The sequence below is a fragment of the Malania oleifera genome, chromosome 8 (genome assembly GCF_029873635.1).
Source record: "Malania oleifera isolate guangnan ecotype guangnan chromosome 8, ASM2987363v1, whole genome shotgun sequence".
In the NCBI taxonomy this organism is placed as follows: Eukaryota; Viridiplantae; Streptophyta; class Magnoliopsida; order Santalales; family Ximeniaceae; genus Malania; species Malania oleifera.
In genome coordinates this window covers 1,619,497-1,637,346 of record NC_080424.1, presented here as the reverse complement: position 1 = coordinate 1,637,346, position 17,850 = coordinate 1,619,497, and the positions used below count along the sequence as shown (strand labels likewise).

Below are 17,850 nucleotides of genomic sequence, written 5' to 3'. Positions count from 1 at the left end.
ATAAAGGAGTTTGGGGCCCTTTTATTGAAATGTTTGAAAGGAGATTGGCAAGGTGGAAAAGAAATTTCTTATCCTTATCAGGAGCATTTTGACGAATCTGTCAATTTACTTAACTTCTCCTTCCCTTATCGGTAGTCGTTAGGATTTTGAGGTAGAGAAGATTTCTTTGGGGAAGCTTAGGGAAGGACTTTAAATATCACCTTGTTAGATAGGGAGTGATCAAACAAACCATTTGTTCGGGAGGTTTGGGGTTAAAATCCCTCCTCACTTTCAATAAAGCCCTCCTTAGGAAGTGATTATGGACGTTCACGAAGGAGAAAAACCACCTTTGGCTTGAGCACAATGATTGAACTACTCACAATAGAAGGGGTCCCTATAGAGAGGCCCAAGGTCTTAAATTTTGATTTTGACTCAAATTTCAAAGCTCCAAAATTATAGAAATTTTGATGGAAATTTCGATTTCGATGTCAATTTCAATTTTGATTTGAAAAAATAACGGAATTAGTAGTAAAGCATGGAATTCTTTGTGAAACTTTAGAAATAGTTAACAAACATAATAATATACGTTTTAAGACAAATATATTACAAAAATACATCTATGTTTTGTATGAGGTGGAAAAGTTGTAAAATATTATGTGTATCAAACATATTTGTAAGATAACGCACATTAAACATAATCAGTTACTACAAATGAAATTTATAAATTATTTAAATATTATTTATTATTCAAATAATGATAATTTAGACACGAATGGTTAAATAAAATGTTACTGTAAGTTTATTTTTTCATATAATTTCAAAAGCAGTTGTAATAATCTTTTGTTTTGGTAAAATAAATAAAATAAACTAAAAGAGAAATTTCACTTCACTCCTAAATCTCTCATTTGAATTCTGAAAAAATTTCATTGTATAGTTAAAATTTTGACAAATTTTGCTAAAATTTCGAGATTTCGATAAATTTCGGATGATTCATTGATATTTCAAAGGAAATTATACAAAGCGGAATCGACAACCATTTCGATTTCAAGGGTGACGGTAATCAGAAATTTCAAAGGAAATTTCGACAATTTCGTGGAAATTTAAGTCCACGGGAGAGGGAGTATGGAAATTCATCAGGAAAGGATGGGACGTTTTTTTTCCAATCTGTGACATTTCAAGTGGGGAATGGGGCCAATGTTTATTTTTGGCATGATGTGTGGCATGATAACCGTAATCTTAGAGCTGCATTTCCTTCCATCTACAGCTTGGCTTGTGACAGAAATGCCCTTATCATTCATCATCTTCAAATCACTAATCAGGGAATTTTCTGGAACTTTTCTTTTACAAGGACTGGCAGATTGGGAACTTCACATAGTCTCTGACTTCTACAGATTTCTCAACAAATTCCATCACCAAAACATCCCCAACAAGCTAAAATGGACTTTGGACAAATATAGGGCTTTCACTGTTAAATCTTTATATATGAACCTCTCACCGTTGGGAACATTGCAATAGCTCCCTTGGATTCACCTTTGGAGGACAGCAGCCCCTTCAAAGGTTGCCTTTTTTTGCTTGGGAGTCAACACATGGAAATATTTTAACCCTCAACAATCTGCAGAAAAGATGGCTTACAGTCACAAATTGGTGTTTTCTCTGTATGACTTATGCAGAATAAGTCAACCACATTCTTTTCCACTGCCCCAGGACAAGGAACTTGTGGAATTTGACTCTTTCTTGGCTTGAGCAGTTGAGGGTTACGGCAAATTCAGTTGGAGGGGAGATTTGGGCTTGAAAAGGCATCAGAGCCACAAAGTAGAAGTGAAAGGCTTTGAACCTCATCCCTCTTGCCATCTTTTGGTGTGGTTGGAAAGAAAGAAATAAGAGAGCCTTCAAAGATTCATCAACTTCGCTTCAGACCTTCAAAGACCAATGGATTGCTGCTGTCTCCGGCTGGCTTAGTGGGAAAATTTTTAATGATCACTTTGTAATCCTTGATGTTTGTGCGACGCTCTTCAGAGTGGTTGATGTTTTGTACCACAAGTTGGCATCCCCTTGATGCCTTGCTAATATATTTTCTTTTTTCTGATCAAAAAACAAAAACAGAAACAAAAAAAAAAAAATGAAATCTTCAACACACAGATACACATGTACACACACAGCAATGCTCTAGTACCTCCCAGTGTTTGGGTACTCCATAAGGCCTTCACATACCCAAATGCACACATGCACAAGTAATGCTCACTTTACAAATTTCTTACTGCTGTTGAAACATCAGCACCTTGAAAACCCACTAACTATAGACAATCTCTGATTTATATAAGAGGGTAGCACAATCTTTTGTAGGGGGGCTGGGGTGAGCAACTGTTGCTGTTAAAAATCAGCCATTATTTCTGGTGAGGAGAACTACAATCAGTTCCATTGACATGCTCCATCTTTCCACCATTTCTTCCAGCGGAATTACTCCACAGCAATGGTTTTGGTTGGCATGTTGATCTTGCATAACACCACTGGCTTCCTATTTTCCTCTGCCTCTTCCCATCTTCTCGGCGACACAGCTCGCTGTCTGAGACTTACTGCAAAATCCTCCAGTTACAAGCAACTTGTGCAGGTATGACCATAACTCTGTGTCCATCAAAGATCCTTACCACCAGAGTGAGTTGAAATGAGATGAACAAGGAACAATCCTCCTGATGCATCCATCTAACCCAATACCAGGTTTACCCCTCTCCTTTGTTATTTCTGTAATTACAACTACTTTCCCACAGTCCTGAAGGGCTACATTTAATTTTCATCAGAACGATGATGTAGTCCCATGAAAACCGTCAATAAAATTGGTTGCGCAGATTAATTTAATGCCATGTGGGCATCTATCTCTTATAAAAGCCACATGAGCATTACCCTATGTGTGGCATCAGGTAGTATCCTTGATGCAAAGGAGTCACTCGAAATGCAGATGCGATGAACCCACCGCTGAGGCATCCAATGACTTCAAGTTAATGTCAAATATATGTCAATATTTCAGCTGGGTGTTACTAAAAACTATGTCCTAAAAAGAAGATAAAAAAAAAACTTGCTCTTAACATATAAAGTCCTACCTGCACGTTGTGAAACTGAGAAGTATGTTTTTGAAACAAATGAGGTGAATAGTTCACAATTATGAAAAGCGCTAAGTTTATTTTCTTAAAAAAATAAAAATAAAAACAAAACAGAAGTCTTGTGAGGCAGCATGGATTGGAGAACAAACGGGCCACATGCATTATTTTTAATTCTCTTTTCCATGATTTAAATCTCAACATTCATAAATTCAAAATCAACATTAATAGACAGGCTATGAGAACATGGAAAAAAATTAGTATGCTTACCTTTTTAGTCATAGTAGCAGAAAATAAATATGTCTTTCGCTCACGAGGAATAACTTGCAAAATTTCATCAAGTGCTTTCTCAAACTCCTCATTAAGCAACCTATCAGCCTCATCTAACACCTGTCCAATAAAAAATATATCATTTTTTTTTATCGGAAAAAAAAATAGATTTCATTGAAGAATATGGAATACAGAAAAAAGAGCATTTTTATCCTTTTTGGGATATCTAGAAAACCACAAAGCAATATGGTGCACACAGGATATATGATAACTATGTGAAAGTCAATTCAAGATTATCAGCCATTTGAGGGTGCACTTCTATGATTAGTAGTATCTCAAACTCAGAATCCTCTAAAATTACTCCTAGGATCACCTCCATTGAATGCTGTTAAAGAAGACACTATTCACACTCATATTCACAGGTCATACATGCATTTTTGCACATTCATATTCCTACTTATAAATAGCAATTCACAAAATAGAACTCCAAACAGCTTTCTTCTCCTACCAAGTATTTCAATGCATTAAGAGAAAACCCCTTTGTATTGGAAAGATGATCCAAAAGGCGTCCAGGTGTTCCAACCTACAAACAAGGCGCAATGAAACAAATAAAAAACAAATTAAACAGTGGATTTAAAAATAGACAGAAAAGATAATAAATGCAATACAGCAGCACTGATATTATAACAATATACTTTTTTTGGATAAACAAAGAATCATATCAAGAGAAAGAAGAGAGCACAGAAAAGGAGGTATCCTACACTAAAGAGAAAAGCAACAGAAAAAAGGCAAAACCTAATAGTAAAAAAACTAATGTTAAATCAGACTTCATACTCCTATGGGAATTAAGCTCACCATAATTTAATGTCTAACCATTTCTTATCTTCCTGACACCAACTCAAACTCCAATTCATCCTCTGCCATCAGTGAGCTTATACATCAGCATCCTCCAACAAAATAAGATCCAGTAAGCCAGAAAGAACACCGAAGTGCCCATTCTCTGGAGCATCCATAAAAGTCTGTTTTAGATCAGGACAAATATTCTTCTAAGTTCTAACTAAACCATCTCATCCTTGAGTCAGCACATCTCCCTCCCCCTCAACCCCTCCCCCCCAAACCCACACAAAAATTTACATTACGTTGTTTGTTTCTCCAGAAAAAGATTCTCGTCTCTGCCCATCCAACTCATTTATGAACCAAGTCACAGCCAGACAAGTGCCATCAACCTCACGCTCATAAGATTTCGACTTAAAGAGCCTCTGCTTTTCAAAATACCTACGTCAACTGCAACTCCAACCACTTGATGAAGAAAACAGAAGTGTGCCTCTTTGGGCTTGACCACTTGAGCCAATGGTCATTTGTCGTTCTACAAACCCTATAGTTAGTAATTGAGAAGATGACCTACACTACTGATCTGTAGTCCATAAGCCTCTGAAGAAAGGCCCTCATCAAATCCTCGAACTTCAATGCATTTTGGTTGGGTTTGAGGCAGTCACAGGTCTCAGGTGAATCTGGAGAAAAGTGAGGTTATTCCAGTTGGGATTGGGGCACTAGGAGGCCTCTCCTTGCTGAATTTTTGGGCTGCAAACTGGTACCTTCTCCATTAAGTATCTCAGACACCCTCTCAGAGCCAAATTTAAAGATAAAAGAGATTGGCCTTCCATAATTGCATAGTTCAAGAAGAAGTGGGCAGTTCGAAAAGGAACAAAAGGTGGGAGACTTAAACTCATCCAGAGCACCTTGACTAGCCTCAATGTCTCTTATATGTCCCTTTTTCCTTTGCCTGTTTCAATTGCCAAAAAGGCTTGAATGAATTCAAAGGAGATTTCTTTGGTGGAGCTCAGAGGAATTTAAATACCACTTTGTCAAGAGGGAGGCTGTTAAGGAACTGATTCGTTTAGGAGTCTTGGGGCCAAAATCCCTCTCTACTTTCACAAAAGCCCTTTTTAGGAAATGTCTCAGAGATTCATGAAGGAAAAAGATCACCTTTGGCAGGAAGTTATTGCTTCTAAATATGAGCTCCCACACAAATGACCAGCTACTAATGTTGGGAGAGGATTATCAGGAAAATTTGAAATGCCTTTTTCCCCTTCATTAGCTTGGGGAATGTGGACAGCGTGTTCTTTTGGCACAATGTTTGTTGTGGCCAAATGCCCCTTGGGGCTAAATTTCCTTCCGTTTTCAGTTTTGGATGTGATAAGGAATCCCTTTTCAGTCAACATCTTCATATTTCAGATCAAAGGACCTTTTGGAACATTCTGTTGATTAAAAATATCTCTGATTCAGAAATTGATTATCTAAAAAACTTTCACAGAAGTTTGTAGAAGTACCATTACTGGAAGAATGAACCAAAATGGATAATGGATAGTAATAGCAGATTCATGGTGAGATCCTTTTACAGGAAACTCTTCCCCACCAGGAATGAACTGCAGCAACTTCTCTTGGAAACACATCTGGAAAACAGTAGTGCCCACAAAGAACGCTGTTCTTGCTTAGCAGGCCTCTAACGGAAGATTTTAAATCTTAATAACCTGCAGAAAAGGGAGATGCCCCTCACCAACAGGCATTTTTTAAGTTTGGATAATGCTGAATCCATTCTCCACATCCTCCTGCACTGCACCTGGACGAGAAACTTTTGAAGGATGGCCTTTAACTTGACCAGGCAGCAGTGGGGCCACAGCCAGTTCAGTGGAAGAGGAGTTCTGGGCTTGGAAAGCTGAGCCACTGGAGAAGACGAAAGTTTTGAATCTCATCCCCCTCTCCAACTTTTGTGTGTTTGGAAGGAAAGAAAAAGGAGAACCTTCAAAGGATCGACTACACCTATACAGATTAGTACAGACCAGTGGATTACTACTGTTACAAGCTAGCACAGTGGACTGTTTCTTGAATGACCCTCTTGTAATTCTTAATTTTTGTGACAACCTGCAGTGTGGATGATCTTTTTTGTGTGTTGTACTTGAGAGGCATCCCCTTGATGCCCATTGATAAGATTTTCTTTTCTGATTAAAAAATATATATTTCAGAGCCATTAGCATTAATAAGTCCTAGCTCACTTTTTTTCCTAACTATCCTTAGTCAACGATTCAAAAAGCAAAAGAACTAAAATCAAAATAAGGCCAAAACCTGTCAAACTAGATCTGGATCTGTAATTAGGGTGAGAATATCGCGCAAGAAATTTCCTCTTACCAAATCGAACCCCACTCACCACAACAATGCTAACAGCCCCTGCCTTGCCATGCCAAAACTCACTATTGGCACACATAACCAACACTATTCCTAGACCATCCATCAACTTACAGTGAAGATTACTAAATAAACATTGAGAAGCACACCAGCCACTGTCATTGCCCTTACAAAACTTCTTTTTTTTTATAACAAAAGAAATTCATTAGAAAGAATAAGGATGTACAATCAGGAGGAGAGACACCTCCTTAACAAAACCCCAAGGAAAGCAAAATAAGAAAACCAAAAGATGTAAAAAGCAGCCCAAAAAAATCAGCACATTCTAAGAAGTCAACAGAGAAAGCCAATCCCGCTTAATATCTGAGAAGCATATCCCCATGAAATTACCATTACCCATGCACCACAGAGAAGCCAGAAGATGAATGTTTTCCCAAACCAACAAAAATGTTAATTTCTTTCCTTATGAAACATATAAATTGTGTAAGCACCCCACAGATTCACTCTTATCACAGCAGCCAATATTCACACACCCACAACCCCAACAACTTGAAGCCTTCCCTGTTAAATCAACTTGAGCAGACAAAATTGTTGATCATATAATTCTTCACATATGGTGTCTAGTTCAGTTTCCAGATAATTATGGGCTGGATGGGAGTTGAATTTTTTATCACTAAAATGAGGAAATCATTAAAAAGGGACTGAGAGGGTACTGCTCGGGTACAAGAAAAGAACTGAACAGATACAAAAAAGTGTTATGTCAGTTGTGCAACAAGGTATTTAAAAAAACCAATAAAAGTGAAAGTGTCCAGCATATACAGTCCACCAAACAAACTAGAAAGAGTTGAGAGTCATCTACCCTTGAGGATTGTGAAAGGAAGAATTCTCTAGGAGTAACCGTCAAAGCCATTTGGCCAAGTGAGCAGTGTTCTTAGACACCAAATTTCCAAGACCCAAACCACCATCCTGTTGAGGCCTACAGACAACCGCTGAGCTCACCAAATGATCCCTAAAACAAGCAAACCCTGACCATAGGAAATGTCTCATAATCTTCTAAATCTTGCTTGCAACCCGCATAGGAGTCTTAACATAGAAAGATCATACAACGGGATACTAGAAAGACAAGCTCGAGTGAGTAATTCTGCCCCCTAGAGGGGCAAAAAAAAAAAAAAGGATCACCCTTCCACCTATCAAACGTTTAGCCACCGTCTCCAAGACCAGATCCAAAAGCTAATAGATCTAGGATAACCCACCCGATAAATAGGAAAAGGGCCAATCCAACAACAGCATCCCACCTCCAAAGACAACTCCCTTGCATGCTCATCAAACACACGATTAGCAGAAACCTCACTCTTCCTCCATGTCAATCTTAAGCCCATAAACTCTCAAAAATATGGAGAAGACCCAAAATATTCAAAACGAAAAAGGCCTATGGTCATCTAAAATGAAGATATTATTGTCAGCAAACTGAAGATGAGAAACCATCACCCCCCTACCTCCCCACATCCAAACCTTTCACCAAACCTCTACCACTGCCCTATCAACCAACCTACTCCAAACATCAGCCACTAAAACAAACAAAAGGGGGGAAAGAAGATCACCTTGTCTAATCCCCCTCGATGCTCTAAACCAAGATAAGATTTAGGCTCACCATACACTAAAACAGAATAGCTCACATTAGACATACATCCCCTCATCCATTGACGCCATCTCTCTCCAAAACCCTTCCTCACAAAAAATTTTATTCAAGAAATTCCAACTCTCTCTAATGTAAGTTTTCAGTTTAAAGATGTCAAAAATGAGCCTCTTTTTCTTTCTTCTCCCGATATCATCTACAATGTCAGAAGCAATCAAAATCACATCCACAACCTATCAACCTCCCACAAACACACTTTGAGCCTTAGAAATAATCTTATCAAGAACTACACTAAAAATATTTTCTAGTATTTTGCTGATAATCTTATAACACTAGAACCTAGACTAATAGATCTATAATCTATGATCTTGACAAGCCTACTTTTCTTCGATACCAAAGTTATGAAAGTGGAATTAATACTCTTCCTCAAAATCCCATAAAATTGGCTAAAACCCTTCAGCAAGTCACAGTTAATCACCTCCCGAAAAGATTGAAAGAAGGCCAAATTAAATCCATCCAGCCCTAGAGCTCTATATCTCTCCATCCCAAAGACAGCAGCCCTGACTTCCTCCTCCTTGGAAGGTCTTCCCAACCAAGCCATCGTGTCCCCAAATAATGGATCCCACAATCTAGTCTCCAAGAATCATCCTTAGTATACAAATTATATTAAAACTAGGTGATCTCAGAGGCAATTTGACTAGGATAAGAAACAATATCCCCCCTACACACATCCAAATCCTTGATCAAAATTCTTCCTCCTTTTCCCATTGCTATCCTATGGAAATATCCATAATTAAATTCACCGTTTTAATCCATTTAAACTGTCTTCTGCTTCCAACTTCTAATTTCCTTGACACCTCTTCCATTTCATTTTTCAATGGCACCCTGTTCACCTCCTCAACCTCTAAGATATTAACAACTTCTTCCATCCTAACACATCCAATTCACCTAAAATACTAGCCTTTCTAAACACAATATCTCCAAACACCTCCCTATTCCACCCTTTCAACTATTCTTTCATCCTCTTCAACCTCCTCATACATCTAAACCCTCCCCAACCCTTCTCCGCGTCCTCACTCTAAGAATTCCTAACCAAAGGCAGAAAGGAATCATGAACCAGCCACAAATTTTTAAACCTGAAGAGAATAGAACCTCAAGAAACCTTACTCGATTCCAACAAGATAAGAAAGTGATCAGATGTGGGTCTGGGTAAAACAATATAGGAGAGAATAGGAAACTCATCATCCCACTCACTATTGAAAAAGAACCTATCGAACCTGCTAGTCACTGCCCTTGCTCCACCCACAAACCAAGAGAATTAGTATTCCCCAGAGGAAGATCTCTCAACCCACGCTTCTTAATAAGCATATCAAAATTTTGCATAGTTAGCAGTAACCTTGCCTCCCCCGCTTATTCTCCCATGAAAACCTAAAAACATTAAAATCACCTCCCACAATCCATGGGCACAAAAACCATAAACAAAATAAAGCTTATCATGAAAAGAAATCCTAAGAGTTGGTCTAGAAGGATTATACACTAAAGGAGCCCACCATTGACCCCGACCTCTCACTTCTAACAAGATAAAAATGGAAGAAAAAAAAAATCTACGAGACTATCCACTCTAGGAATAGAGCCAATGTCCCGCAACACAAGGATATGACAAGCCAAACCCCAAGAAGGTACAAAAGCCCAATCCCTACAATGCCCTTCCCAAATCACTCTAACAACCACCCCCCAATCAATATTTTCAAGTTTGGTCCCCTAGATCATTACAATATTTGCTGAATATCTACGCAGAACTTCCCTAATCAAGCTTAAGTTCCTAAAATCCCCCACAACTCTAATATTCCAACTAACAATCTTTATAATCTAACACGTTTGCTTCTTTTACCAACACCCTTCCACCCCATAACTGATAGAAGATACAAAATTCTTTAACTCGTTTTTGAACATTCTTCTTCTTCCTTTTATATATTCTAGAACTAAAGGCCAGCCTCGCCTCAACCTCAACCAAACTCACTAATTTCAAGCCTATGTCATCCAAGAGCTTGTTTGGATCTCTATAGTCTATCTCACAAACCCCTAGGCCAAATTCAAAAGCACTACCCCCAACAAGACCCTCCTAGTGGCATAAAACATCAAAAGAAACAATGGGCTTAGGGCAACAATACTTTTTCTAAACTTAAAATAAATTCAAAATATATAAGTATTTGAATAAACCAAAGGTACACTCCTCCAGATCTTCATCCCTCCCAACTTTAGAATGGATATCAAAACGCCCACCGTTTCAGGAATAGGCTCAAGACCAGGGGACAAAGACCCCTTATCAATCATTGCTCTCATCTGGTCTAAGTTGTGCTTAAAAGTCTACAACCCCTTGCACATTGTCAAAAAGAGACTGAGCACACTCTTCCCCAAACTACTGAGTTTACTTTTAAAGAACTGTCTTCCCACCCAATCAATTCCTCTACTTCACTTATGAAACCTCCCTTTAATAGTTGCGTGAATCGTCCTCTCCTTCAAAATCTAAGTCAACTCTCAACTGATCAATCAACAACACCTTATCAAAATCGCAAAAGTTGCTCAAATTGTCTTCCGTATCTAAAAACTCCTCCACATATCCACTAGTCACACCCCTTATTACCCCCCCCCCCCCCCCCCCCCCCGGAAGATTAGACAGTAGCGGAGAACAAAGTTTTTTGGCAGAATTACATTCATCTTCCCTACTACTCGAAGGAACTTCTCAATGGGAATATGATTATCCTTCAGTTGCATAGTCTTCTATTGCTGATAATCTTGCCCAACTCCTTTCAAAATGACCTTGACATTCTACACAACTACCTATTTGGCCAAATAAAATTCCTCTACCCTAGTATTCTTCTTTGGTAGGAATACACTTTTCCTTCAATTGCATAGCCTCTTGGTGATGTTTATATTGGCAAACTCCCTTCAAAATGTTTTCAGCTATCTGCACACAGCCCATTCAACAACTCCCTTTCATCTTTCCCTCCCAACGCAACCCAAGATTTCCTTTCTAGTAGGGCCCAATTTATTTACGTCCAACCCCTTTAAACCAAAAGGTCCCGAGTCAACCTCCTAAGCTGGGCTAGATGCAATTAACTCCTTGCCTTTAACAACCCACTTGGAAGCTAATTTGCTCAGCCCACCGTGGCCTAACGGTTCCTCACCAATGCTGAGTTTATAAATGGAAACAAAATCAAAATCCAAGCAGGGGAAAGGAAATAATCTTTTTTTAAAACAAAAAAGAAAAGAAAGAAAACGTATATTTGAATCAGAAAGTGAAGAAACAACCCAAAGGAACAAAAAAAAATTTACATTAGCCAAGGAATCCTCTTTTCAATCCTTCTCCGTTGTAATTCACCAAACACTTCAAATTTGCTAACTCCCTTTGACCCTTTTTAATTCTATTTTTGTCACCAACAAAGTGCACTTTATCTCCTCCCGGATCACACAACTTCAAATCCAATTTACACTTAAAATCACAATTCATAGACTACACTCCTCCTAGAGATCCTCCCCCCTCTCTCTAGCACTACTTTGGCAATATCGACGAATGAGCAATTCTATGAAAACCTCAAGAGCACGCTCTGCTTCATCTCCTACTTCTCAAGTCGAGTGATGTTCAAAGAACCACAATCTGAACATCTCAATCTAGGATTTTCAGAACCATCTTCATGACCAATTGAGAAATTCAACAGCGCTTCAGGAAGCTTTGCCATCCTTCACTATGCTTTCCCTAGGGGGTGCGTAGAGCCTCCCAATGCCCAGCTTTGAAAACCTTCTCCAGGCAGAGATTTCTCCCCTTCCCATTTAACTACAACCTAAAAGAAACCCAACCTCCTTCTCCAGGAAGCAGCCCACCCCCTAAACACCACTTTGAATCCTCAACATTTTTTGCAAATCAATCCCCCCCATGTTTTCAAAATCCATGAACTCCTCTATCTTCAGCAAAATAAAGAAAACATGCCTCCCTACAAACTCTAAGATCTGAAACATTACAGTGTTGACTCAATTCACATTGAAGACATTTCACCCAACCTTAACTGTAGAATGAACACACATTACAAACTAACAGCTACTAAATCTTACGACCACTGCCTTATTGTGCCTCTCTGCATCCGTCTCCGTCAATATATTATATACTAGGAGCAAATACAGAGCAAGAGGGAAAAATTACGCTAGTTTCCAATCACCCCTTACTAAAGAAGAAGTCGGTAATATGTTTCTTTTCTTTAAAATTTATTTTGGTCTTCCTTTCCTTCACAATGCATTTCAGCATCTTTGTTTTTTTTAATGAAAGATTCAACACAATACCCAGAGTGATTCTAGCGAGTCCAATATAGAAAGGGCAAAAGACACTGACCTTTCCTACAATTTGGCAAAAAGACACTAATATCTCCTGAGATTTGGAATTTTCAAAAATTCCAAGGACATCCACTGAGATTTCAAGAATTCCAAGACCTCCCTAAGATTTGTCAAAAAGACACAAACCTACCTTTATATTTTGCAAAAAGACAAATTTTTTTAGGGAGGTTTGTGGCATTTTTTATCCCTAAGGGGAAGTCAATGGAATTTTTGAAACCTTAGGGGAGGTCTTATCTTTTTGCCAAACCTTAGGGGAGGTGAGTGTCTTTTAACCATACAGAAAATAAATCACTAAGATAACTACTTCATAAAAATATGGAATATTGTAAATTTAGAAAAAGCAAGAGAATAAAGATGGAGATCCACTTCCTCTGGCATCCCATCCATTCTGATGCGAACCATATTTACTTCTAATTACCATGTGCCAAAGGAAATCAACCCGCAAAAGAAACCTCCTGACCCATTTACCAACTAGCGAGATGTAGACACCAAATTCCCAAGTCCCAAACACCCCCCCTTTCAGACTTAGGTCTTCTAATCCTATCCCAGCTAACAAGATGGCCTATTTTGCCCTCCCTAACTCCTAACCATACAAAATCCCTCATAATCCTCTCCAAAGGCTTCACCCACCTAGCTGGAATTTTGAGAAGGAGAAAAAATATATGGAAATATTAGAAAAAGAGCCGCATTGACAAAAGTAATGCAACCTCTTACTGATACGTAAGCTCTCCCCTCCCCCCTCCCCCCAACCCCACCCCACCCCAACCCAAAAATCTACTGCCTACCAACCACACCACACCCCCCCCCCCACCACCAAAAAAACATAATTACTACCTATAGGTGCAGGCAAAATTCCACCCTTATGCTACTGTTTAACCAAACCATCTCAAAGATGGAAACCTCCTCAAATCCTTCCAACGGGGACACATGCATATACAATAAATCCCCAAGTACATCAAAAGAGTGAGAAACCCAATATCATTATTCGAGAGGTTCCCCATTTCATTAACTCCTTCCCTTTGCTAGCCTATCACTTCATACACTGATATAACCTTCTTAGCATAAAGATCTTCCACAATACTTAATTCTCTTTTTAAATCTCTCCTTAAGATCTTTGGCACAATCTCAGGTCTCAGCAGAGTGTTCTCTCTTCTCTTCATAAGTTCATATATTTTCCTGGTTCCCGGACCCATTTGAGCCACATTCTGACGCACATAAACCTTTTGGCCCTCAAATTTATCAGAATGATTCCTATACCATTAGGTCCCCCCTCCCAAAAAAAAAAAAAAACCGCCATCTTCTCTATTATTCTTGTACACAACAACTTCTAAATCTTTTGTAGTGCCCCCTTTTTCAAAAGTCACCACTAAGGATTTACTTGAAATTCTGTGCTCTGCACTCATATGCACTCCAACTAAAACCAAACTCCCAAAATTAATGGATTCACAACTAGCTTTTGCCTTCTCTTGACCTTCAAGAATCAAGGCTTCTTGACAAGAAGATATTTGTCTACTTTTTCTCCAACTGCGAAACAAATGGAGGACATGGGCCTGATTTGAACTTTGGGCTTGAATGCTGCTGGTTCCTACTTGCCGGGCCAGAGATGAACATTGGGCCTGCTAAAATTTCATTTTAAAATAACTTAGAACTTTGACACAGTTGAGATAATTTGACCTGAGATGGAGAGTTTTTTAACTTTATATTACCTTGGACCTCATTACCTAGCTGAGCTGATATTTGAGCCTAATATAGGGCTAACCCAGAAGAAATCAAATGACCCAACAATAGGCCCAAATCTAACACAATAGAGATAGAGCCTCCTGCAAAACCCTAGCAGCCTCTGTGTAATAAGGCAGTAAACCAACCTTTTCTTGTTGTCAAACTGACTATCCCACATCAGTTCCATATGAATTTTGTTGCAAACCTGCACCACACTTATAACACAAAGTTGCTCTTTCCCTTGCGATACAACTTTCCAAGATCAAGGTGCTCACTACACGCCAAAAGGTCTAAAGCTGAACCCGTAATAAAATTAACCAAGAGATTCCCTCATCGATGATAAATTACTAAAAATACCTCAACATGCAAAATTAACTCCCAAATCTGTAGTGATAATATTTGAACTCAAATAAATTCCTGCCTATGATTCTCTAACCTGATTCCTCCCTTCCAGAAAAATACCCACCTTCGAATGAATTATCCATCATCTTGCTGGGTGTTAAGTGTCTTACATGTCATTCTAATATAAGCACATTTTTTGTATGTCAAAACGTGTTTAAACAGGTCAACAAAATACATATATGATAAAAATGATTTAGAAGACATGTTTAGCATAGGTTATCACCAAAGTTCAACCTAATTTTACTGAAGGTCACACCATTCACTGTGATGCCCACCTATTTGAAGTTTGAAATGGTTGGGAGACTATACTTCCAACTAGAGCAGAAAACTTTCAATAAGATTCCTCATTTATTAGGAAGCCTCCTTTTTGGGTGTATCTTGGTGTGAGGAAGGGAGTGGGGTGGTAGAACCACACCAAGCAGTAGGGAGAGAGGAGGTGAGGTGAGGAAGCCACAACAACTAGTGACTCAAGCCATAAAGAAGCCTGGATGGGGAATAAGTAATAATAGCTCCAGCTTTAGCATCACCATTCTGTTGAAGCTCACAGTTATGAGGAATTATATTATGCCAAAGAGGGTCAGGTTACAAGAGGAAATCACCCTAACCACTTCCCTGCCAAGGAAATGTCTTGGACACCCAACCATCTGTCCATCTTAGACCTACAAACTGTCTCCCAACTTACAATTTACTAGATTACCCTATCCCCCAAACCTGAATACAAAATATTCTCCACCAACTTCACTAACCTACAACCCACCATCACAGGAATCCTAAACAGTGAGAAAAAATAAAGGAATAGAAGGAGGACTAGTTTTATAAGCCCACTAATGTTTATATATATAAGGCCTTCTTTCCAGCCATCTAACTTCAATACTTTCCCATAAACCATGTCTAGAAAAAAAGACGAAGGAGCATTACCAGTAAAAGGAACACCCTAGCACTAGTCCAAGTTAACCACGAACTACCATCCAAGCAAAATAAGAGAAAGCATATGACTCTAAACCAATTCCCACCATCCCACTATTCGAAAGTTAATTCTCCGCCCCAAGAGTTTCTCAAGAATCTGTAGCATGGTGAATACATTAGAAAAGCTATCCACATCATTCAATAGAAAAAGGTATGTGTCGTCTGCAAACTGTAAACATGAGAGAATATATACCCATGACCCAACCTAATCCCCTCTACTAAACCACTAAATACTCCCATCAGAATCATCATACTCAAAGCGTCATCTACAATGGAACAGTAAAGGACATAGTGAATGCTTTAAACCAAGACTTTGGCTCTCTATTCACAGAAAGCAAGAAAAGCAATAGAAGCGAGGCAACCTCTAATCCACTTCCTCCATCTCATCACCAAAAACTTACATTCTAACCATATCCAATAAGCCCACAAACACATTTATACACCTTATCAGAATCTAGTTTCAACACAATGCCTTTCCTCCCTCATCTAAGATCTGATGACTACCAATAAAAGCACTTTCAATTTGAGAAAGCATCCCTTAGTACTCTAGCCAACCTATTAGAGAGAACTTTGATCAGAATTTCATACACGCTTGTCACCAAACTAATCAGCTGAAAATCCCTAACCCTCGTGGAACAATCCTTCTCAGGAACAAGTGTAATAAATGTGAAATTAATACTCCTACCCGCAACAGCGTTGCCAAAAAAAATTACTAAAACAATTTTAAAGTTTATCCTTCAAAAAGTCCTAGTGATCTTGAAAAAATAAATGTTATTGTAAATTCACACAGCCCAGTGGCTTAATCTCTCTTCATTTCAAACATAGCTCTTCCAAACCCATCTTCCTCGAAAGGCCTCTGTAGGCAGTCAGAGTAAAACCATCTTCCTCAAAAAGGTCCTTAGGTCTAACCAAGAAGTTTTTACCCTCAGAGACTTGATATCAATCCAAACCCTCAATCATGGATCCACCCAACCTTTTCCTCTTCTAAAAACAAATACCGATAAAAGTGAGTGATCATCTCAGTAATTAATTCAAGGTTCTTAGTCACCTCACCTACATCATTCTTCAGTTCTTTAATAAAATCCCTGCTTTGACCGCTAACCACCATATGGAAAGGCTTGTGTTACAATCTCCATCCTTATCCCATTTCATTCTAGTCTCAAACCTCCAAGGTTCCAACTAGCCTCCTCTCACATAAGAACTTCTTCAAATTCATTCAACAATCAAGTTGCTCTATAAGATAAATCCTCCGAGAGAGAACCCACCTCCTTTAACCAATTTGACATGCCTATCTCCCGTAAAATTTCTCTTTCTTTAGGTCGTGCATCACCAAATACCTCTGCATTCCACATTTTTAAGTTTCTCTTTTTCTCATACTTCAAACTCCCATTCTTACCACTCCTTAACCAAACTATTAAAACCAGAATAATTCAACCACGTGTTCAAAAACCAAAAAGGAGTAAGTCCCCATTGCACCAAACCAGACTCAAGCAATAAGGACAATGGAGTGAAGCCTGAATCTACTCTAGGGAACACCTCCTAAGTCAAACAAATAAAAGAATCCCCCCATTTTGTAGTGAACAATAATCTACAAATAGAGGAAGAAATAGACCTACCATCACAAACAAACCAAGTGAACTGTGAATAAGAAAGACTGAAAGAGGGGCATTATCCAGATCACACGCTCCAATAAACATATCAAAACCCTTCAAGTTGGTCATAATCCAACAATCACCAACTTCTCATCAAAGGTTCAAATAACATTAAAATTTCCCCCTTAACACCAATTAGAAGAACATAAACCATACATTGCAAATAGTTTCTCGCACAAAAACCTCCATAAGCGTTAGACAGTAAGCCCATAAACTGAAGTAAAACGCCACAGACTGCTGCCTCAACATCTAACATGTATCCTTAAACCAAGAGTCCCAAATACTAATAATTAATAAACCATCCATATCTTCTACTTTAGATTTCAATAACATAACAATATTACAATATGCCTTGCAAATAACCTACTTAATTTTATGACGGTTAAAGAATCCCCACAACTACCGAACATTCAAGTTAATAACCCTCATCTTGAAATCTTACTTTGCCCCTCCACCCTACACACTCAAAACATCCCCTTCCTTTTCCATCTCTGCATCCTTAATGATAGAAACTAGTCTTTTGTTTTCCTAAAATACAATCCAGGAGTCGCGAAAACTCTCTACTCCT

The 17,850-nt window shown here is 38.6% G+C and overlaps 1 protein-coding gene across 1 annotated transcript in view; it reads right to left on the bottom strand.

Annotated features, from left to right (window-relative positions):
- The window catches only part of LOC131161348 (DEAD-box ATP-dependent RNA helicase 10), a 40,964-nt gene that overhangs the window by 18,522 nt on the left and 4,592 nt on the right, over positions 1-17,850 (bottom strand). The window contains exons 6-7 of the mRNA XM_058117053.1: positions 3,850-3,924; positions 3,342-3,461 (exon numbers count right to left, since the gene is read on the bottom strand). Of these exons, the coding sequence (XP_057973036.1) occupies positions 3,342-3,461; positions 3,850-3,924 (195 nt within the window). The remainder of the gene's footprint in view (positions 1-3,341; positions 3,462-3,849; positions 3,925-17,850) is intronic.